Raw genomic sequence first — 23,388 nt, 5'->3', positions numbered from 1 at the left:
TCACAGGAACTGAGACATGGGGTTGGAGCCCAGGCAAATTGTCTGGGCACAGACAAGTGCAGCAAATACGCAGAAAGAAGTCCAAGCCTGAAAACTTTTTTTTTCTTTTTCCCCTTTTTCAATCATTATTTTGGAAAGTATTACATATCTACCCTTCATTCCCCCTCACTCCCACATTTCCGCTCTTCCATAGGAACGTCTTACATATGTCTTATAGGGTTGACACCAGTCCTGGGCCCAAGTCAGATGGGAAAAGACAGCCCAGCTGGAGTAGGGAAAATAAAAATATAGAGGAAGGCAGGGCCTGGCACTCTTCCCAAGCCCTTATCCCAGACTATACATCAGCTGTTAGGAACCTCAGAGAACTTCTAGAACAGAGGTCACACATTCAAAAATCTATGTGGGACAGACAGGTCACAAAAGTCAGACAAACCAGGTATAAAGTACCAAAATGAGGAGTGGTGACAGTGGTAAGCTGGAAGGAACATGTCCAAAGGAGGAGTAGCTAATCAGCTCCAGCCAACTGTAGTTGCATGGGAAATGGGATTTTATTGTTGCAGATCTTCTGATTTTTCAGAGAAGCCAAAAATCTAATTTTTTAGATGAAAAGTTCATCTTAAATGTTGCCAAGGTCTTGAACAAGGTTAGTGACGGGTTTGTGGTAATAGTGCACTTGAATTTCCATGTGAGAAATAACTTTTGACATCATGAGAGTTATTTTTGTGCATAAAAATTATTATCCAGAAATTACTTGGTTTTAAAAGTTATATTCACTTTTCAAAGTTACATATTCAAAATCCTAGTTCTTGTCTAAACTTTTAAGTTCACCTTTTACAAACTTTGTTTATAAAAAAAAAAAGCAGTTTAAGATTAATATATTTTATTTCCTTAAGTGCTTCATTTATCAGACTAAAACAAACCTTTGCAAATTAATTACTATGTCGCCAATAAATTGAGTTTACAAGTGTAGCAAATCTTTAATCATTTTAAATGTTCCAAAAGTATATAGAAACTTAGCAAGACTTCAACTTAAAATTCAAGTCAAAATAAATTACTCACCACTCTTTCGTTGGTATTACAAGGTAAACCTATTAAACTTAAGAGGCAAATTCTCTTCCACATGTCAAGGATATAAAATACAAGCAGTATATATTCCTTAAAGCAAAGAGTAATTCTGTGGCTTAGATGTCCTTAAACATGTCTATCCATCACTCTGAGTCCTCCAGCATTAAAAGATGCTTATTGACCGAGGAAACAATTGATGGAGATCTTGTGGACGTTGCCTTCTCAGATGGCTGAGGCTGTAAAGCAATCAGAAACATGGCTCAGGCCACTGACTGGATTCTCAGAAGGGACCCAGAAAGTCATCGCGGTGGCCTGTGTAAGCCCTATCACAGGGCCTCCATTACTTAATGAGGTGGTCACCCAAATCATACTCCTGTGTTTGATGCAATTCAATATCTAATTGCATTTTCTCACAGAAGCCCGGGATCCCACCTCGGCTTCCATATTCCTTGATTGGAGATGCATTTCCTTGGCTCAGAAAACACAAACCTTTTCATCTTGATTTCTGCTTTATTTTTATATTCTTCCTTTAGAGGAAGGCCACTCTTCCTGGTATTAAGATGATGGCGGTTGAATGCAGCACTTCTCTCACAACTGACTTGTAGTCACAGATCCTAAGGTTCTCCCACAGATCTGCCCTGCCCTCTGTGCCACACTGCCCATTGACTGGCTTTTCCCTCTTGCACTCAGCACCTACCTTCTTTCTGAAAACTCTTGTCTCTCAACAACCTCCTTCCTTCACCCACCCCAATGCCACCTAGATGACCATAAGACCCCTACTCTATCTCCAATATTGTAGAGTCCCGCCCCCTTCTCCATGATTCTTCTCCATTCATACTCCTGTTCCTTTAGGGCAGCAAATTTCAACTTTTTTCATCTCACGGCTAATTATTAAAGTTCTGTGTCACACTGATCTGACAAAAAAAAGGGGGGGGTATAATTTGGATTCAGTCACACTGGACAGCTATTGTTGTGTTGACTGTTGTCATGTTTAATTTGACAAAATAAGGGAAAAGAGGTCAGTGCCCCCAAGTTGTCAGGTATTGCATGTTTTAAAAATTCTTGTGACACACTGGTTGAAAATCACTGCTTTAGGGCAATTGATCTCACTTTAAAAAAGATCAGTTGCCCTAAAGCAGTGGCTCAGTGGATAGAATGTCAACCTGTGGACTGAAGGGTCCCGGGTTCAATTCCATTCAAGGGCACATGCCTGGGTTGCACGCTCAATCCCCAGTGTGAGGTGTGCAAGAGGTAGCCAACCAACGATTCTGTCTCATCATTGATGTGTCTATCTCTCCCACCCTCCCTGAAGTCAGTAAAATTTTTTATTATTAAGAAAAAATTGATATTACTTGTTTACACCAAAGCATGGGCAATGAAGCCCCTTTTATGCTGGGTCAATTGGATGCATCCCAAGGAGAAATAAAAGAAATGGAGCTAACTCTACTGGACACTTCCTAGGTCGGCTCTAGGGACTGGGTTATTTCACTTAAGGTGTATCATTCATTCCCAAGTCACATGAGACCTGCTGAGAAATCAAAGCTCAGAGATGGTAAGTAATCAGACTATCTCAATTATGGAAAAATGAACACAAGATTCAAATCTAGGCCATGTAATTCCAAAACTTATGCTCTGACCACACTGCTTTTTCTTCTTAAAAAACAAACCCTTGCTAGTCAAATGTTGGTGGAGTGGAAAGACAATGTTGTGGTGGGAGATGACACTTGACTATTTCCTACCAAAAGTGTGGGAGGCTTCAATCTGTGAACTCTTGCAATTCTGTGGCCACCCACTCTGGAAAGAGCCCTCCTAAACCCTTCACTAACATGTAGTGCTCAGTTAGTGTTTTCACACATATTGTCCCAACCTTGTAAGGAAGGTAGCGGTGTTAGTAACCAATTCTAAAGATGAGGGGACTGAAGCACAAACATGCCCCAAGTTACCAGCCTGTGTAAAGTACTTCTAAGGTTCACTGTCCCAAATCTTTTATTGTTTAAAGTATTACATATAGTAATATATATATATATATATATATATATATATATATATATATATATATATATTGTGCCCCCATTGACCTTTCCCCAGCCTCCCCTACCCCGTCGAATGCCCTCATCCCAGCCCCCCAGTGTCTTATGTCCATTGGTTGTGCTTATACACATGCATACAGGTCCTTTGGTTGATCTCTTCCCCCTTCCCCAACATTCCTCAGCCTTCCTGCTGTAATTTGACAGTCTGTTCGGTGCTTTACTGCCAATGTATCTGTTCATCAGGTTATAATATTATTTTCCATACATGAGATCATGTGCTATTTTTCTTTCATTGCCTGGCTTATTTCACTTAACATAATGCTCTCCAGGTCCATCCAAATGGTAAGAGATCCTTCTTTTTTTGTAGCAGCATAGTACTCTATTGTGTGGATGTACCATAGTTTTCTAATCCACTCACCTGATGGGCTGTTTCTAAATCTTAGCTATGGTGAATTGTGCTGCTATGAACATAAGGGTACATATATCTTTTCTCATTGGTGTTTCCAGTTTCTTGGGATATATTCCTAGAAGTGGGATTACTGGTCAAATGGGAGTTCCATTTTTAGTTTTTTGAGGAAACTCCATACTGTTCCCCACAGTGGCTGCACCCGTCTGCATTCCCACCAGCAGTGCATGAAGGTTCCTTTTTCTCCGCATCCTCCAAACCTTGTGTCCTTTCCACTCAGCCCTAGCGACTTCCTCAGATCCCCTCCTGCCCGTGTCTTTGTTCTTCTGGAGACGAGGTGGTAACCTAGAGCCTAGGTCTCTGCTTCTGCTCAAGACCCCATCTAAGCATCTTCGTCCCATCATTCATGGATTTTCAGATCTTTTCTGTTTTGCTTTTTAAATTTTTTTTTTATTGATTTCAGAGAGGAAGGGAGAGGGATAGATAGAAGCATCGATGAGACCAGCTGCCTCCTCCACCGAGGATGGAGCCCATAACCCAGGCATGTGTCCTGACTGGGAATTGAACCTGGACCTCCTGGTTCATAGGTCCATGTTCAACTACTGTGCCACGCTGACAGTGCTCTTTTCCGCTTTGCTTCTCCCCCCGCCCCCACCCCCCAGTCATCTCCTCTGTGATTCCACTTTGAACATCTTGAGAGTCAGAGTAGGATATAAAAAAATAAAAAAATAAATAAAGCCCCGCTGCCAGTACTTTCTTCCTATTCTAGTGCCCACACTGAACAGGATGTTTTTGTTTTTAATTTCTTTATTGATTAAGGTATCACATATTTGTCTTAAACACCCCATTCCAATCCCCCACCCCCACCCCACCTCCGTATTGTCCTCGACCACTGGTTAGGCTCATATGTATGCACATAAATCCTTTGGTTGATCTCTGACCCGTGGCTGCTTATCTCTGGGTCTGTTCTTGTTCATCAGTCTATGTTGTTCACCATTTCCCCTTGAACAGGATGTTTTAAAACATTATCATAGGCCTAACTGGTTTGGCTCAGTGGATAGAGCATTGGTCTGCAGACTGAAGGTTCTGGGGTTCAATTCCAGTCAAGGGTAAATGCCCGGATTGTGGGCTCAATCCCTGGGGGGGGGGGGGGGGGGGGGCCGTGCAGGAGGCAGCTGATCAATTATTCTCTGTCATCAATGTTTCTCTCTCTCCTTTCCTAAAATCAATTAAAATATATTTTAAATAAATAAAACAATCATAATCCTTAAAACAATGTTGCAAGCATTTGCTATTTCCTACTCCTCATAGGTGAAGTGGCTAAGACCTAGATACTTTAACTTACCTAGGATCAGTCAGGGAAGAGGCAAATAGAGATTCCATCTCAGGAGTCATATCTAAGGCCTCATTCTTCTCATGACATCACACCAACCCTTGTGGGACAATGACTACAGATTGTAAAGAGATTGGGGTTTTGCTCAAACAATATAGTCAGAGGCTCACTATTCAAAAACTTGAAGGGCAGCATTTGAAATCTTGCTTCCTAGCATGTCATCATTTTGACTCAAACTCATATACAAAACTTAAAGGGAACCTCTTCAAGCCATTCTGTGGTACCCCTCTAGAACAGCATGGCAGCCTCTGCACCAACCTCCACTCCTGTGTCTCCGCCTGTGTGCCAGCTTGCACACACCTTTAGTGCCTCTTATCCAGTGGTGGCAGCAAGTCTGATGCCTTCTATTTTCAATGGCAGAATGGTTCACATATTTTTTAAAATTTCAATGTTATTGTTAATCCTCTCACTCAAGGGCATTTTTTTATATGGATTTTTAGAGTGTGAGAGGGAGAGACAGAAAAACATTGAAGTGAGACAGACACATCAATTGGTTGCCTCCCCCATGTGTGCTGACCAGGGCTGTGGATCGAGCCTGCAACAGAGGTACGTGTGCCCTTGACTGGAATCGAACCCCAGACCCTTCAGTCCAAGAGCTGACACTCTATCCACTGAGCCAAACTGACTAGGGCTGTCTCACATATTCTTAATATTAAAAAATTTTTGGGAGAACATTCCCTAAATGTTCACTAAGAAGGGATAGGAACTGATAACATAAGCAGGAGAGTTAACCACATCCCTCTGCTTTGCTGATAAGCTGACAACTACGCTTGCCCTGATACTAGAAGCAGGACCTTAAGTCAGGAAGCCAGATAAGAAAGGTAAAGGCTTTGAGAGAGAGAGGACTGGTGCCACTAGAAGCCATTGATGACTGGGCCTTTGCTATGGAAGTCACTCTGTTAAGTCCTTAACACACTTCATGTAACCCTGACAAGGTAGGTAATGTTACCCCATACAAATGAAGGTGAGCTTCGGCAGTTTGTCATTTGCCCAAGGTCACATAGCAAACAGATCTAGGATTCAAAGACAGGTATGTACAGCTCATTCTCAACCAATACCCTATATTGCTATATACTAGAGGTAATAAAAACCTGATGTAGCTTAGATTTGGGGTTAAAGAGCAGAGCTTCCTTGAAGGGCAGGATTGACCTCAATGACTACATGAATGTCTTCTGGGGCCAAAGAATTCTAGAAGTAAACAGAACAGGTGAATGCAAAGTGACTACAGAAGAGCCTGTAGTCCTTTGCACCTATGGCTCGGGGCCAGGGTCAGAGGCAAGAGGATGTGAGTAGCCACAGAGGGAAACTGTAGAGAGGCTTAGTCCGGAGTGGGGAGGGGAGTGGCTGGTGGTGGGAACAGAACCTAAGAGATCAGTGGGGTACGTGTGGAAGAGGCAGAGAAACTCAGGCAGCCAGAATATATCTCAGGTTGAGTTCTGAATTCACCGAGTCCAGCAGCTCTTCCAAGCAGGATGGCAGGGCAGCTCCAGAGGCCAGACTTCTGAGGAAGAGGGGCTGCAAACGACGAAGTCCAATCCACCTGTACCCCGGGATGAACCTGGGCCAAAAACCAAAATGACTTCCAAAGATTTCTTTGGCTAACCAAAAGGCATTCTTTTTGAGGTCCATTGCCTGGCTGTCCCTTCCCAGGAGTGATTAACAAAACCCTTAAACATGGAGGGACAGTGTTTGTTTTGGAACTGGGAGAGAAGTCAGAGGAGAAATTCATGCCTTTTACTACACCCCAACCCCTGGTTATCTTTCAAGCAGATCAGCTTAAATATATTACTTTCTTGTCAGGTGTTTCTCCTCTGTGCACCTGTAATGCTAATTGCCTGCTTGTTGCCCCCACTGAACTGCAAGCACAGGGTCTGAAATAAAAATGCTCCATGGCGCTCCACAAATGGTAGCTATTAAGACCCGTCTTATATTTTTTCTGAATTCTCTTCTGAATGCCCCTCTGTCCTAGAACAATCCAACTTAACTACATCGAGGGGCATGGGATAAAAATGAACCACGGGGACCGGATTTGACTGCCAAGGTGTCTCACAGGAAGGTTGGCAACAGCTTCCCCAGGTGTAAGGGGAACTCATTCAGGGTAAAGAGCACTCTTACCTGACAGCTTCCCACCCTGTCCCAGGCTGGTGCCGAGAGCAGTAAAGCCTGGCTGACAAGGCAGAAGAAATCGGACACATTCCTTTTTGCCCTCCTTCTGGGACAGGTTTAGGTAACAAGGCTCTTCCGTCTGACCCCAGCTCAACTTGGGTTTCTCTGGGGTATTTTCCTTATTCTTCCCTTCACTTTAATTAAGGAAGGAATCACTGAAATCAAGTTCCTGAATAAGTCACACCACCACTACCATTACCACACATACTGTACCATTATAGTTGGGGAAACAGGCTCAGAGAGGTTAAGTCAAACCCAGCTGGCAAGTTAGCAAAGCTAGAAATCTGAATGAAAGACATCGGATTCCAAAATCCACGATTTAAACACTGTGTTAGAATGTTTCTCGCTGAAGTTAAAGGACACATTCTGCTTCCCAAAATGTTTCTCGAAGACCAGATTTTAGGTGGGGAAGAAGGTGAGGCCCATAGTCAGCTATTGTAAACACTTGGAGGAGTGGAGACGGTGTGGGAATAAGCTGACCACTGGGTCCCTGTTGCCAGCTGCCCAGCTTCCAGGCCTTTTCCCCCCAAGATCTCCACTCCTGACACAGGACTACCCCAGGAAACTCTGAAATGAAAGGTAAGCTAAACTTGGTGACATGGGGCATCGCCGAAAACACCCGAGAGCCCTGGCCGGTAAGAGTCATGGGTTCAATTCCCAGTCAAGGGCACATACCTGGGTTGCAGGTTTTGATTCCCAGCTTATTGGGGTGCAGGAGATAACCAATCGATGTCTCTCTCTCAAATTGATGGATGTCCTATCTGTCTCTCCCCTCCCTCCCTTCATCCCTCCTACTCTATCTACAAATCAATAGAAAAAATATATATATCCTTGAGTGAGGATTAATGACAAAAATATTTTTTTAAAACTGAGAAATGACCCCATCCCTGAAATGCTTGACCTTAAGGCACAGATGCATTTAAATGGAAAAACAAACTTGTTCTTCCTCTCACCATGACGTGCCAGGCCTCACCATTGGGAAGTCTCCTACCCAAAACCCTCTCATTGGTTCTCCACTGCTCACAACTCTTTCAGCACCCTCCCTCACCCATCTCTGGAGGCCTCACTGACCATCAGCCCCTGGACTTCAAGGCTGAAACATCTGAGGCTTCATCCCCCAGAAATGCACCGAATGTTTTCAGCAGGACTCTGCTGAGGATCTCAACACCTGTGAGGATTAAACAGCCGGCTAAAGACTAGCAGAAGGAACCACCAGAGTTAGAAAAGCTAAACCAGGAGGTACAGAATGGACAAAACGGCAAGAGGACAGAGCACACAGAGAACACATGGACTAACCTTGGGTAAATAAACAGAACTGTCATAGGACAGAAAAGATCCAACTGCACTCTGCACTCCAAATCTGAGCCTTTCCGCTAATCTTACCTCTCACACATGTGGCAGGGGCCTTGGTGCCTTCCAGGTAACTAAGCTGTACTGGGGGGAATCAATGTTGCTGGGAGGCCCAGAAGCCCTTTCTGTGAGTCCAGGTGCTCGGAGAAGCCTGGAGGAAGAGCTCTGCTTTCTGCTGTCTCCCCCTTTCCTCAACAGCCTCTGATATTGTCCTCACCGAGTGCACAACCCATGCTCTCGTAACTTCTGGTGGTTTCTTCTCCAACTAGGCAGAAGCTCTGAGGATAAAGACCAGGTTTCCTCCGCTCTGCAGGGTTGGAATGTAGTAACTCACATGTGTCAAACACAAGGCCCACGGGCCAAATCCGTCCCGCCAGGCCTTGCAATGTGGCCCGCACGGCGCTGTCATCACTGCACTCCGCTGCGTTTCCATCACAATGACAGTTTATGACTGTTCAGTAAACCATTCGGCCCGCGATTTAGGCTGGATTTTAGATTTTGGCCCCTTCTCTGATTGAGTTCGACACCCCTATTTAACTACTTGCCACGGGTTGGGCACCTAGAGAGTGTTTTACAAAAACATTTTTCACGAATAGCACATATCGAAAGTACTCCATTGTTCTTCTTTGCCCTGTGGTGCACTTGACTCCCATTTCTCCGTGCTGGCTCGTGCCTGTACGTGTTCCTGTGTCCACCTTAGGCCGGGGACTGGGCCCATCTCATCTGTCAAGAAATGCCACCGCAGCCTGTTGGTGGGAACAATAAAAGGGTCTATCTCTGGGGGGCAGAAGGAGGGTCTCCCCACACTGGCTGGCCCACTGTTAAGGATCCTTCCCCTCTCTGTCTCCTAACAGATTCAGATTAATGATGGCTCATTCCTAATTGTCAAATTTCTTTTCCTTCATCCTGTGTCTAATCACCAGTGACAGAAACCATTACGCAAATGAGTGCAGACGACGTCCCCCAACTGTTCGCGTTGGTAAAAACCTTGTAATTTAGAGCTCTGATTTGTAGGGGAAGCTGGTCTCCCCCAGGCATCCTGGGCATCTGCTCAACTGATGCCCACGACAGCCCCTCCTCCATCCCCCAAACTCCAACCCCCCAACAAGTATCTGACTTCACAAAAGAGTAGTTTCCTCTGTACCCACTGGTGTAAAAATGGGAGCCTGCAACACGCTGACCTCCACACAGGCATAAACCCCACCTTCCCATGGTGTCTGCCTCCACAACAGGGGCAACACAGCACGAAAGATTCTTCTGTCCCAAGTAGAATTTGAGCCCAAATGGCCCGAACCTAGGCAAGGATGGGCAAGAGACTACCTCCTCCTCGGGGGATAGGGAGACAGCGGAATATGAACCAAGGTTCTTAGTGAGCACCTACAACTAGGTCTTCAATTCTACCAATGCAGAAGCAAGCTGGGAGAAGTTACGGAACCTCCTCAAGGACACATTAGGAACACGACGAGATCTAGAACTGTCTCCCCATAGCTCCTTGAAGCACTCTGAACTCGTTACATGGTTTCCCAGCAGTTTTCCCCAGATGTCTTTAGCTGGAGCCCAGGAGAGCTGTCACCCACTGCTTTACCTTCTGCACTCTCTTGGGCTAAACTTGCCAGCACCAGTGTCCAGTGGAATGAGATCTGAGGTACCACAAGGAAGGAGGTAAAAGAATCAACATTTGGTGGAAAAGGAGCAGCAGGGGGGTTGTAGCCAAACGGCACAGGATGGAATCCTGATTGCCACAAATCACTTAACCTCTCTAAGCCATTTCTTTAGCTGTAAAATGAGAACATCTATCTTGCAGGATAGTGAGGAACGCAGATAAAAGCATTAGGCACACGTGAGGCGTCTGATAATCAGGGGTGACTATTATATTACCCAAGGATCACAACCAATCCTGTGCAGGTCCCGCAGTGTAAAGCCTCCCCTTCCCTGTAGGTCAGCACAGCACCCAGCAAGGACCAGCTTGAGGGGCACACACCTCCCTGCAGCACACCACCCCCATCTTTGAAGGCTGATCCAGGAATGCAGCAAACCCGCTAAGGAGAACAAAACCAATCTGCTATCTTTCAAAGTGTGATTGTGATCAAGTTTATCCCCCGTTTGCCTTGGCTTCTTTGTGTGCTCCTCTTTCCCAAGAAGACGAAGATGGAGATCACGGCAGTCACATTTTCCAGCATTGGTTATATTTGAAAGTACTACACTTGAGAAGGTACCGTGTTTGCACGCTCACACACTGCATCAGAGAACCCAGAATCGGGTACTAAAAACAAACACCCCTCCCTAAAATACATACACAGATGCACACGTACAAACACATGCATCCTCAGTCCACCAGTGCACTGGAACTGTAAACTGAGCTTTGGGGGTAAGAGCTCAGACACTGGAAGTAAACCTTTGGTAGGAAAAAAGAAAAAAATACATAAACCCAAATACTCCAACTCTTCTTTCCTTCCAGAGAGAAGGGACTGAGATGGAAGTGAAGGTGACAAGACACAGGGCCACCACACAGCCCAGGTCCACTGAATAGATGTGAATAATGGCCCTTCGAGTTGTGCGGTGCACAGCTGCCCAGTTGTAAGCTGCAGCCCTGAGGGGTTCCCCTAAGTAGCTGTGAAAAGGAAATTATACTTCGGTGCTCCACCAGTTGCCCTGACTTTTGAGGGTGTTCGTGGAACATTACAGTGGGGTCTGGCAGAGGTGCTGGCTTTAAGAGACAAGGCTACATTTTTGTCCTTGCCTTGAGGTGGATGACAGGTGTTGAGTTAGCTGCTAAAGCTTGACCCCATTTTGTCTACTGAACCAGGAAGCCCCACAGACGCACAGCATGTAACCTGCGTAGGCAGAAAAGGTTTACCCAGTCAGCCTCAGGCAGGTTGCAGTGAGACCTGACCAACATCCAATGGCTGAAACTGAGTTTAAAATCTTTAGGTTAAAACCCTGGGGTTCCCACTGCAGTAGAGTTAAGCAGCAGGGAGACTTGGTAAGCAGAGAGGCAGGCCAGTGTGAAAATGTGTGCACACACACATGCACACACCACACTGCACAGAGGTGTGCACCCATAGAACCTAGAGAAGCCAATGCTAGGAGGACTCCCTTGGTGCTCAGCACAGGGAGTAAGAGCTGGTGCTGAAAGAGAGGAGCTGTATGTATCTGCAATTTGAAACTTATGCACAATCCTTGGTTCTTGAGTCCCAAGGCTCTTTTCTATGTATGGCTTGAGCATGAAGGTCCAAGTTGGAACCTAATTCTCACTCATAGGAAGCTCTCCAAGCTCTCAAAGCAAGCCTCCTTCTCACTCTCCCCAGTAGAGTCCCAGTAGCCAACCATTCCCACCTACCCTAGAACCTGATTCTGTGAAACCTGAAGGAAGCCAACCAACCTGAACATCAGGATAGCTCTGGCCCTGTAGCCCTGATGAAGCGGGCATCCAAGAGCATCTCCTCTGTCTCAGGCTGAGGCACAGAGGTTGCAGGAGATAGGTCTGAGCCAGAGTGGGGTCCTGATCCAGAAGGGCACAAGGAAGAGACTCACGTGGGTGTGCATTCACACACACGCATACACACATCCCAAGGTTGACGGACTGACACACACAGACATGATGAAAACCAGAAGCTGGAACTCCACACACTGAATGCAGAACTTTAGGGGGGCAGGGAGAGAAGGTGCTGGGGCACAGAGGCAAGGGCACGAAGTCCCTCCAAATGGGAGTGGCTTTGCCAACCACCCTGCCTTGTCCCAAACACCTGCCTCCAGGGCCATGGCAAGAGTCCAGTCCATTAAGTGCTTCGTGCAATACTAGTGCTTGGAGTCTCCTGTCCTCATCAATGAAGCGGTGTGGATGAGCTAGCAGTCACCTGGCAGGAGGCCTCAACTCCTGGCAGGCTAGTTGTATCGGCCCTTGATCATTGTGTTCAACAAGGGCCCCACCTGCAAAAAGACATGAGGAGCCAGTTAGAACTGCCTGTTCCCAGACCCCGGAGCGGACAGGGGTGTGTCTAGAAACATTCAATGTCTAGCCAAGGGCAAGGAGAAGGCTTTCATTCAATCTTGTAAACCCTCTAACCAGCTCTTCCTAAAGGTCAACCCAGTGTTCTCTTCTTTGTGTTCACTGTGTATTAGCTTCCCTCTCACAAATACCCTGTAAGCAGCACCAAACTGACAGACTAACAATCCTCAAATACCTAAGAGTGTTTGCATGTTTCTTAAATGTGTCTTAAGAATGTGACATGCCTTTATATACTGACAAGAACACCTGCAGTTGAGGGTAATGCCATCTCGAAACCCACAGGCCTTCGGATGCTGAGGATATCCACAGGAAGGAGGCAAGAGTGTTAGGACAGAAACCTCCCCCGTTGGCTCGATGAGCCCCTAGCACACCTGTACGGGAAGCAGGTCTCAACCTAGAAGAGCCTTGGCACAGCTGGGAGAGTGTGAGGAGATGCTTTACTGCTCGCTTCCTGTTCCAGAAGAATCCCCACAGGGGTCCCCAGCTGGCACATAGCCTCATGGGGAACATTACTACTAGCGTGGAACAGGTTATAATTGATCCGCCAGTCAAGCCCAGCTCTCTGCAGAAAACAAGGCTTTTCTGAACATAACCATAACCTCTATGGAGAGGATACCAGATATGAAACGGAGGAGCTATGGAGAATGTGACACCAATCCTGACTTCCCCTGCCCACTGCCCACTGCACCACAGGAGTGCCACTGTGAGGCAGCCACATACCTCCTGTGGGTTTCCCAAGGCCTCTCCAAGCATCTTCTCAATGTTTCTCATTATGGCCACTTTCTGATGGGCTTTGAGAGGATATTCAATTCTTTTAGGGGTGGGGGCCCCCTGCAAAGAAAGCAGCAGCTCAGGAAATGTCTTAGCAGGAATCTTCAATGTCACCCACTATTCCTAGGCTCCATCCTCCCTTCAAAGAACTACAGTTCAAGCCAATTCCTCTTCGTCTCCCCAAAGACCTGGGATCACTCCAGAAATAGCCAACCGCCCCACCCTGCCCCCAAATAATGTATTACACCTACTCACCCCAGCCCCATCTAGGGAAAAAACCCATATTCACCTTATACCAGAAGTTCACAGTGATGGTGATCCCCCCATTTAGTAATGATTCTATGTGATGCCACCTGCAAGAAAATACACAGGCTCCTGTTTGCCACCAATACTTTGCAGAGGGAGGGATGGAAAACTAGGTGGAATCCAGCTAAGAGAATAAAGACAGTCTCTTTATGCTCATCCCCTCAAACACACCATGGGGCTAGAGACAAGGTTGTGATTTCCCCCATGTTCAGTATGCTCACATCTGGATATAGATCACATAGACCAATTCTGTCACAACTCACGGGACACAGAGAAGGCTTTTCAGGGAATGGGAAAGAAAGCTCCCAAGAAGTCCTCAGTCCTAGCCCTTCCTCACCAGTACATTGGGATGTAAAGAACATCACCAGGACCAACCACTGTTTCGTAACCAACCACGTTCTGGAAATTGGGGAACCTCTCGTAGTCAGGATTGTCAAAGTCCACCTGAGAGGTTCAAGAGAAAGAAAAAAAAAAAAATCAGTCGATCACCAGACTTAAAATTTATATCCAGCAGAAAACACAACATACATTAAAAATACACAGTCTCTCAGAGGACGATGTAAGACAGGCCATCCTCAATACTGAGTGGTAAAGAATCCTAGGCTTCAGGTCTCCTGAGGTCAGAAAGCGTACTCATGGCCTGCAGAGGTGAAGAATGAGGACTCATCCTTCACTCAAACCTTCAGGAACTTTATCCCACACACACATTCTAACCAGTCAAAACTCTTACAGGAAGTAACTAGGCAGCTTTCAATTCTTTGGCCACAAAGTCAACCATATACTTCACTTGGGTCCAGAAAAGGCATTAAGTGACATATCTCAATTCTATTCGTCCTACTTTTTATCAAAAAGTGATAGCATCCATGACAAAAAATAAAATTATTAAATTCAATAGGAACATAAACACATTTTGTTCCATGAACTTGACTCCATCTGCATCAAAGATAGGGTCTGCCCTCCAGAATTAGCTCTCCAGGGCTGTTTATATTTATAAGCATGTGGGGACTGCCACAGAGGCCTGAAATATACAGGGTGGGACAAAAGTAGGTTTAGAGTTGTATGTCAAACAGTTTATTCTTATATTATTATTAATTACTTTATTATTTTCCATATGAACAACTGTAAACCTATTTCTGCCCCACCCTGTATGAGCTACCCTATGAAATTATCCTATGAGTTTGTCCAAACCTAGCGTAGCACCACAAGGAAAGGGAAAGTCATGCCAACCTTGGATCCCCAAGGAGTTCTATACCTCCCTCAGATCAGGAGCTCACCTGGCTCTGTCTGTCACATGGATGATGAACAGGATATGGGTAGAGGCACTCAAACTGATCCGGAGGGAATAAAATGCATCGCTTGTAGCCCTTTATCTGAGCAAAGAAGTTCTGTTGTTCATCATAGTGAGCAGGTGTCACATTTCCTGGAAGAAGAGAGACATTTTCTTATTCAGAGCAGTGCCTCTATTGCACAGGCTGAACACAGGGCCCAGTGCTGGAGAGAAACCAGCCTGCCCACTCAGCTAAGGCTTCCTAATAAAAAAAACCAGGCAGAATCAGGGAGATGGCAATTAAACTCACAGCGAATTAGGTGTTACATTTAAAAAAAAATACATATATTTGAGGAAGTTTTTTTAAAAAAATATTTTTTATTGATTTTTGAAGAGGAAGGGATAAGGAGAGTGAAAAAGAAATATAGGTGTAAGAACAAATCATCGATCGGCTGCCTCCTGCACGACACCTTCCAGGGATGGAGCAGGCAATCCAGGCATCAGTCCTGACTGAGAATCAAACCATCGGGAATCAAACCAATAATTTTTCGGTGCATGGGACCATGCTCAAACAACTGAGCCACACTGACCACGGTGGAGTTACACTTTTAATCATAAATAAGTCCAATAATAAGGATTCAACATTAATTAGCAAAGTGGACTTCCTTAAATGATGGCTGTTGCCCTTACCAGAAGCAATAGCACGTTAAAGTCACACAATTCTAACAAAGTATTATATATACTTATACTCTTCTTGACCATGGCAAGAATTCAAGGGCAATAAAACAAGAGTTAGAAACAACTGAAATGACTGGTTTCGACAATGCATATATGATCTTCCTTGATGGAGTTAACTAGTAGTCATTTTTAGTTGCATGAATATGTACTTGCTTTGGGTAGCTCGTTTATTTTATTTTGAGAATACATTTATTAAAGCTGGGGCCAGTGAAACAAAGAAGGGCCTACAAGAGAATAAGCAATAGGAGAGAGACTAGGCAGGGATGCTTTGGCTCTCTAGAAACGTTGAGAGAGAGAAATGAGCCAAGGCACCGCTGCTGTCAGGTCACTGGGAAGTCAGAGAAAAGGTTCTGGGGTTTAGCCCAGGACGAGCTGCAGCTGCCCACTGCTGCCCGGGCTGCAAGTCTCCTGGGAACCTTTAGAGTTTGGGAGACAGACACCTGTGGGGGAAAAAGAGAGGGGAACACAAAGGCCCGAAAATACACCAGGACAGCGCGCCTGAGGAGCACTTTGGAGGGCAAAGCTTCTCAACCTTTCCTCCCACTTCAACACACCTGTGAGGTGCGGCACTTCTTAGAGCAACACTGGAGATGTTGATTCTCATAGATGTACAAGTCAAATTCCTAAAAGAGCTATACAACTTGAATAAGGAAAATTATTTTAAATAATTAGTTTTGCCCTAGTCTGTGCTCTATCTACTTATTATAACTGGGGCCACGTATGTTGTTTATCCTTCACACAATCCTTAAAAACTTAAGGGCTCCTGCAGGGCATGGAGTGTAGAAGACATTCTCCAGGTCTACCTGGGTGGGTCAAGATAGCTCCTTCTTAAATGCTAAGAGTCCCTGGTATCCCCAAAGGGAATCTACTCTCTCAACTCTGACAAATCCACTTGCCTACACTCTACCAGAGGATAAGACAACAGAAAAATGCAGAGTCAAAACAACAAACAAAACAAAAAAACCCAGCTGATGTGGCCCAGTGGTTGAGTGCTGACCCATGTACCAAGAGATCTCAGTTCAAATCCTGGTCAGGGCACACATGCCCAGATTGTGGGCTCGATCCCCAGTGTAGGGCATGCAGAAGGCAGCTGATCAATAATTCTCTATCATCACTAATGTTCTATCCTTTTCTCCTCTCCCTGAAATTAACAAAAATAGATTTAAAAGCCCTGACCGGTTTGGTTCAGTGAATAGAGCATCAGCCTGTGGACTGAAGAGTCCCAAGTTCAATTCTGGTCAAGGGCATGAACCTTGGTTGTGGGCACATCCCCAGTGTGGGGGTGTGCAGGAGGAAACTGATTGACATTTCTCTCTCATCAATGTTTCTAACTCTCTATCCCTCTCCCTTCCTCTCTGTAAAAAAAAAAAAAATCAATAAAAATGTATATTTAAAAATACACACACACAGAGACACTGAGTGGCCAGATTATTATGTGTTCAGAGATCATAATAATCTGGCCACTCAGTGTATTTAAAAAAAAAAAAAATGCAGACTCAAGTAAACTAGAACTTGACAGGTCAACCAAGAGTTGGTTTCCAAGGGACAGGTTAAGAGTCAATTCATAAACTGCATCTAAATCTGAAGAAAGGATAATCAAAGGGTGGAGAGATCTGAGTCTAGCAGTGAACAACAATGAATAATTACTGCTTCCTTGTTCAACCCAATTTATTCACCATTTATTTAGTATGAGCCTGACACCAAGCTAGGGCTGGAAATAATAAGAATGAGATAAGTAGCTCTCCTTTTTCTGGCTGGAATTTAAAGGCTTCTCATTTTATTCAAAAGAAAAACACACACACACAAAAGAACACATTCACATATTTGCTTGTGTGTGCATAAAATTCTCTAGCAGGATACACAGTCAATTAATAACGTGGTGCTTCCAGGGAAAAAAACTGGGAGTGGAGGAGAGATTTATCATTACATACCATTTATACCTTTTGAATTTAACCCCATGAATGTATTATTTGTTCAGAAGTTAAGGTTCAGCTTATATTGGAAAATATATTCCCTCTTCTCCTGGATAAAAATCTCTTGAATACAAACAGATCCAACAAAGAGCAATACTGCAGAGATCCCTAATATCTGAGTATACACATTCACACAATAACTAAGGAAGGGGAAAGAAAACTATTTAGAGGACATGAAACTAGCTTGTAAACAACATAAATTATCTTATTTCACCTTCACAGCTACTTATGAAATGCTCTCATGGTCCTTTTGCAGATGAGGTGGCTGAGGCTTGAGAAGTTAAGTAATTTGCTCAAAGTCAAGGAGGGAATATAGTGGACACAGGATTAGGAACCGGGTTCGTATGACTTCAAGCTATGCTGCTTTCTGAAAGATTTCTTACCTTCCATGCCGATGAGCAGCAGATTGGACGTCAGCTGCCCCCAGCCACGCTTTCCCTGTTGCTTATTAATCCAGTTCCAGTTAAAACCCAAGAAGTCCATGACAATCTTCCTGCCCACAGTGTCATTGAGTGTTTGCTGCAGATACAACCTATGTTCCCCAAGAAGAAGATCCCATTAGTGCATGTACACACAGTCCCTTGGCATGGCCTCCCCACATATGGAAATCTAAGCTAAACCCATGTTAGCATCGCCCACAGAGAACAACCACTATCATGCGAATCTTAACCAACATGGATTCTCTCAGAACTGAATCCTTAGCTATCCTTTTTTGGACACCAAACTTATTACTTTTCTTTCATAGATTCCTCAGAATCTATCCACAGACCCTACAATGATGAATCACCCTTGTTCCAGAGTCTCAGGACCCAAGGCATCCCCTTTGGCGCTCAATGGCCACTGTAACAAATCACATTTCTATTCACCAAGAGAGAGCTCCTTCCCTGTGGAGAGTAATTCTTCTGTCCCCCCTTGAAGCCATTTAACTTGCTTTGATTGTTTAATTTGCTTTGGCCAAGGAAAGGTCCACAGAAGTGACTTGTGTTGCTTCCAAACTGTAACTTTAAGAACCAGTACACATGACCAACACAGTAACTCTGCCACAGCAACCGCGGTCTCAGATAGTAGCTACTGGGCCAATAGGGGCCCCAAAGCGAAAACGATGATGTAAGAGCAGAGCTTCCTCCTATGTTTGCTTAGGCAGCACATATACTAAAACTGGAACAATACTGAAAAGATTTGGATGATACACAAATTTGTGAAGCGTTTCATATTTTTTAGCAAAGAGCACAGCCTATTCCAGGTGACCCGTGATGAACATGTAGTGTGAGTGAGAAATAAGGTTGCGGAGCTCTGGCTTGAAGCCTAGTGTATCTTAACTGATTCAGCCACCTCTCTGTAGCAGCTTTCTACAGCTGAAGGAAGATGCCTCACCAGGCTTTCTGCAGGCCCCAGGCTCCTCACACACCTAAGGAAGATCAGAAGTTACTTAAGGGAGATGAAAACCCAGACACACTTAAGCCCACAAGACATATTAATAAGGGGACAAGCAGGAAGTTAAGATACAGAAGCAGTCCTTTCCTGATCCTGAGAATATTACTTCAAAAGGCTCAAAGGTATCAGTGCCCAGAAGCTTGATGTTTAAGGCCAGTTTAATTAGAAATCTCAGTAAGCTTGAAACATTAGCTACCTTTTTGGGGACAAAGACCCCCCCCCCCCCCCCCCCCCCCCCCCCAATGACTCAAATGCAACCTTTGGACTCTTCCCAGAGATTGTAATACACATACACATACAAAAATTTTGCAAATAACTTTAAAAGAGGCATGACCATTCATGAAACATTATACCTAAACAGCAAATGTCAAAAGAGCTCAAAGAGGATGTTAATAGCCTTCATCCCAGAATCACAACAACCTTTACGATAATGAGTTGGTTGATGCTCAAGTCAGCGGATAGGGTAATACTTAACACATAGGAACATTTTCCTTGAATCTCCCATAAAGAATAGACTACACTCATAGCTCATACTTAGTGAGGGAAAATGCTCTCACTATAGGATAAGAAATTTAAAGTGAATGAGGAACCAGGGATTCATGTGTTTTATCTCATGCTTATTTATTAAATGGAATTACACTCCACCAACACTATTTGAATAGCTCTCAATCTGGACGTTGGATGTGTCTATGTGTATGCGTGCACATGTACATGTGTTAATTTTGAGGAAATTAATGCATAAGACAACTCAACTAAACCAGACTTTATAAGACAAAAACAACAGCTCAATCAAAGTTCAGACCCTGGAAACTCTTTTAGTCAAAGTCCTATCATTGTGTAACTGCTAAGTGTCAGGAAGATGGAAAAAATATATTTAGAATTCATTCACTCAGCCACATACTGCTATCGGGGAGTAAGAAAGAGAACCGAGGCCGGAGGTTAAGACTGGGCACCAAATGTGAGAGAGAGAGGGTCGTTCACCATGAGCTACTTAGTGAAAGCAATTCCTCAGACGCAATGCTGTCTGGGACCTACCTAAGAGGCTGTCTTCATACAAAGGCATAAAAGCAAAAGAAACACTTCAGTGTGTGTTGCATTTGCTATTGCCAGTATAACCTGGAACATCAATATATGCCCCTCCCCCAATCTAATCTGACCTTCCCTAAACTAGAGGATCCTAATATCCTTCACCCCAGAATCACATTTATATAACTCTTCAGCCTTAACTATCCCCAGCCGTGAGGCTGCAAACTGATCATCTCAAGGCTAAATCCAACAACAGACCTTTCCGTTTGACTCCTCGAAGCATTTTTAAAGATTTTAATTACCTGTGCACATTTAAGTAAAAAGATCTTAAATAAAAATCCTCGATTTCTGGCTTCTCTTGAAAAAAATCTGAATATCTGGCAATCCGAAAACTGAACTTCCAATGGGCACAAGTAATGACTTCTGACTTTGAATGGGGTGTATACATTTAGCCTCATGGTAGTTTTTACCCAAACAACTTCATTTTGTTCACCTACCTGACCCTTGTAGGTAACCGTGACTCTCACTTTGTAAAGATGACAAAGAGCTAGAGAATCATGTTCACGTGTCATCAATTCTCTCATCCCTCAACTTTGAGAACTCACCCAACTCCTCCATATCCTCAAACAAGTACAGGCAAAAGAAAATATATGCCTTAGAGCCGACAGAAAAACCATCATCTGAGAGCTTACCTCTCTCCTCCTCCTCGCTGCTGTATATCCTGCAGTTTCTCAACAAACTCGTGGAATTTCATCTCCTCCCTGTTGGACCTTGGCTTAAAGTTCTGGAAATTAGCCATCTTCTTCTCATCATAGTACAAGAACTTGTGAGTACTGGCACTGTACACAGAGAAGTCTCCATGGCCAATATTCTCTTGCAAGTATTCAAGGTCCCATTTCAGGGCCGGATACACAAGATTAGTGTCGGTCAGCACCACAGGCTCCTACGGGAAAACATCAGGTGGAAAAAAACACACAACATAAAATGAAGTCGTCTCGGGGGCTGGTGGGTTCTGGTTCCATAATCCCAACTATTTCCCAACTTCAGAATAATTTCATCGGTTAACCAACATGAACCGCTCAAGTCCCATTTCTCCTCGCATCGCTCTCCAGCTCTCGTCCACCGCCCAGCCAGGACCCCACCATCAACGCTCGCCTTTGACCTCTCCTCTCAACCAGCCCCCTCCCTCCCTCCCTCCCCCGCTCCCGCCGGGGACACGGCCCCGCCCCCTACCTCATTCTCGATGAACTCCTCCGCCCGCGGGTCGCTCTGACTCAGACGCGGGATGGGCCGCGTCGGGAAGCTGTAACTTCGCAGTTGGGACTCATTCCAGGCGGGGCGGGGGGCTTCAGCCTCTTCCCGGGGTCCTGCAGAGCCTGAGGCCGCGGCCTCCGCCGCCGTAGCCGCCATTTCCGCCGCTAGGGACGGCCCCGCCGGAAGCGGAAGCTCCGCCTAGTCCAGATAAAACACAACGGCAACCATAGAGATGGGCTGCGAGAAAGAGCGGCCGAGAAGCACAAAAACAAAAACAAAAACCTCGGAGCCAAGATGTGGGGGAGCTCTCCCCCTAAGGGTGACCAAACAGCTCTACACCCTAGGCTCCGCCCCTGAAGACCTGGGCTAGGTGTTAGTCACACGGATTAGAGTTGCTGACCTGGTTGACCAATTCACAAAATAGTATTGCTGCCCCCGTGTGCCCAGGCCTACACAAAAGGCAAAGAAGGAGGCAAGTGTAGTGAGGAGAGAAGCAAATTATTGACCTACCTAAGGAAGTCAGAAGGACAAGCAGTTGTCAGATTGATAGATGCTGTGGAGAGGGGAGGATGTGGTGGTGGTGGTGGGGGGGGGCAGCTTGTGGGCAAAGGTTGCTTTGAAGGCCTTTGTAAAAGATATATGGCAAGTTGAATTCTTTTAAAAGGAACAACAGGGTTGCTTGTTAGCATTATCTGATTTTTCTACCTGTATTACCATCTCTCCTACTTGAAGGTATTTTTGCTATGGGACCAATGTTATAGTCAAGCATGAGCATCCTGATAGATTAAATAGAGAAGGGGACCGGAGACGGCGATGGCAGGACACACACAGGCTTTATTGGAGGGAAGAGTACCCCTGCCGGCTGCTTCCAGAGAAAGGGGCGGAAGAGAGGGAGGGCTGGCGTTCAAGCACCTTTAAGGATAGGGGACGGGGCTTAGGGCACTCAGCACACGCTGATTGGTGATTAGGGACCTAGGGACTTAGGAATGGGGGCTTAGGGTATTTGGCAGGTGCTGATTGGTGGTTCAAAGCTCAAGAATGTCTGGTCGCAGGTGGGGTTTACGTCTGTCCATCAACTGGAGGAAGGGAGGATCTATCACATCCCACATATTCAAACAATTTAGATTGATTATTAAAGGCCCTATCAATTACCTCTATTGCTTACTTAGTTCTTATGGCTGGCTGTTGAAGGTCAAATTCTAAGATAGATCCAAAGACTTCCATTCCATGGCTTACATGTCCTATATAAGTCTCTCTCCTTGAAGAAGAGCAGGACTTATGACTATAATAGGTTATCACTCTGGCAATGAGGTTATATAGCAAAAATATAATCAATGTCCCCAATCAGTTCACTTTGAGTTGAACTGACTTGTTTGGTGTGTGCAACAGGAAATATTTCGCTTTTGGAGAAAAAGAAAACTAGGTTTATTTGTGTTATGTTTATTAATTTGTGCAGTTATTCAGTGTCTGGTAAGTTAATGTTCAAGAAAAATGTTAATTTTTATTAAAATGATCTATTATTTTATGTTAATGATTACTCATTTATTTCACCCCTTGGATTCAGCATGTCATTATGGAAATAAACCTACATTTCTGTGAAAATTGAAGGTGGGTTTTTTTTTGTTGATTTTTTTTTGCAGCTTACATAAACTTAAACCTTGTTTTATTTGGCCCGGATTAGCCTATGAGTTTGACATGCTTGGTGTAAACTATGCAAATTCTACTTCTTTAAGTAAAATTAAAACATATTCATATGCAGACATAATAATGTTCCCTCCCCCCTTTTTCTAATGTTTGTCAATTGTGTTAGTAATGTAATTATCTGAATCCTGGCAAATCTGAGCCTTTATGCGAGCTCCTAAAAGCTGCCCCTGGTGATCGCATCGGATTTACATTTGTTGGGTAGAGGGGACTGGGACATTCCGAAGCTAATAGGGACTGAAAATGAGGAACCCATTAGAGGCCTATTTACCTGTAGCACCACCGCGCATCAGGTGAAAGATATCAACCAATTTGGAAAACAACAAAACACAAGCAGGACCAAGGGCTGAATTTTTGAAGAATGATCACGTTTGGGGATGAATGGAGCAGGTGCCAGTAAAGGAGAGGAAAAGGCAAGCAGTCAGAGATGAGCACAGGCTCCTTTCCCTTGTACTGCTCTTGCTGGAGGTGGGTCAGCTGTCCACATGCGATGCTCAGG

The 23,388-nt window shown here is 44.7% G+C and overlaps 1 protein-coding gene, 1 long non-coding RNA gene and 1 pseudogene across 3 annotated transcripts; 1 reads left to right on the top strand and 2 right to left on the bottom strand.

Moving 5' to 3' along the window:
- Window positions 1-2,398: 2,398 nt before the first annotated feature.
- Window positions 2,399-3,994, bottom strand: LOC118719415. The gene is made up of 2 exons (XR_004988131.2): window positions 3,762-3,994; window positions 2,399-3,048 (listed from the first exon to the last, which is right to left on the bottom strand). It is a non-coding gene; the product is annotated as an uncharacterized LOC118719415 (long non-coding RNA).
- A 6,580-nt stretch (window positions 3,995-10,574) lies between these two features.
- HIF1AN (hypoxia inducible factor 1 subunit alpha inhibitor) lies at window positions 10,575-21,381 on the bottom strand. Of its 2 annotated transcripts, XM_036438865.1 has the most exons (8): window positions 21,168-21,381; window positions 20,627-20,877; window positions 17,858-18,006; window positions 14,771-14,916; window positions 13,834-13,940; window positions 13,480-13,543; window positions 13,140-13,250; window positions 10,575-12,340 (listed from the first exon to the last, which is right to left on the bottom strand). In XM_036438865.1, the coding sequence occupies exons 1-8, from the start codon at window positions 21,342-21,344 to the stop codon at window positions 12,296-12,298; spliced, it is 1,050 nt and encodes a 349-aa protein (XP_036294758.1). In that variant the 5' UTR covers window positions 21,345-21,381; the 3' UTR covers window positions 10,575-12,295. The 2 variants fall into 2 exon arrangements, with proteins under 2 accessions (XP_036294758.1, XP_036294760.1); XM_036438867.1 differs by lacking the exon at window positions 13,140-13,250 and having other exon boundaries at window positions 21,168-21,379.
- Window positions 18,605-18,692, top strand: LOC118719656 (annotated as a pseudogene).
- Window positions 21,382-23,388: the final 2,007 nt, after the last annotated feature.

The sequence above is a fragment of the Pipistrellus kuhlii genome, unplaced genomic scaffold, assembly GCF_014108245.1.
Source record: "Pipistrellus kuhlii isolate mPipKuh1 unplaced genomic scaffold, mPipKuh1.p scaffold_m20_p_15, whole genome shotgun sequence".
NCBI classification, from domain to species: Eukaryota; Metazoa; Chordata; class Mammalia; order Chiroptera; family Vespertilionidae; genus Pipistrellus; species Pipistrellus kuhlii.
The sequence above is the reverse complement of the archived record's forward strand: the minus strand, read 5'-3'. Positions and strand labels throughout refer to the sequence as shown.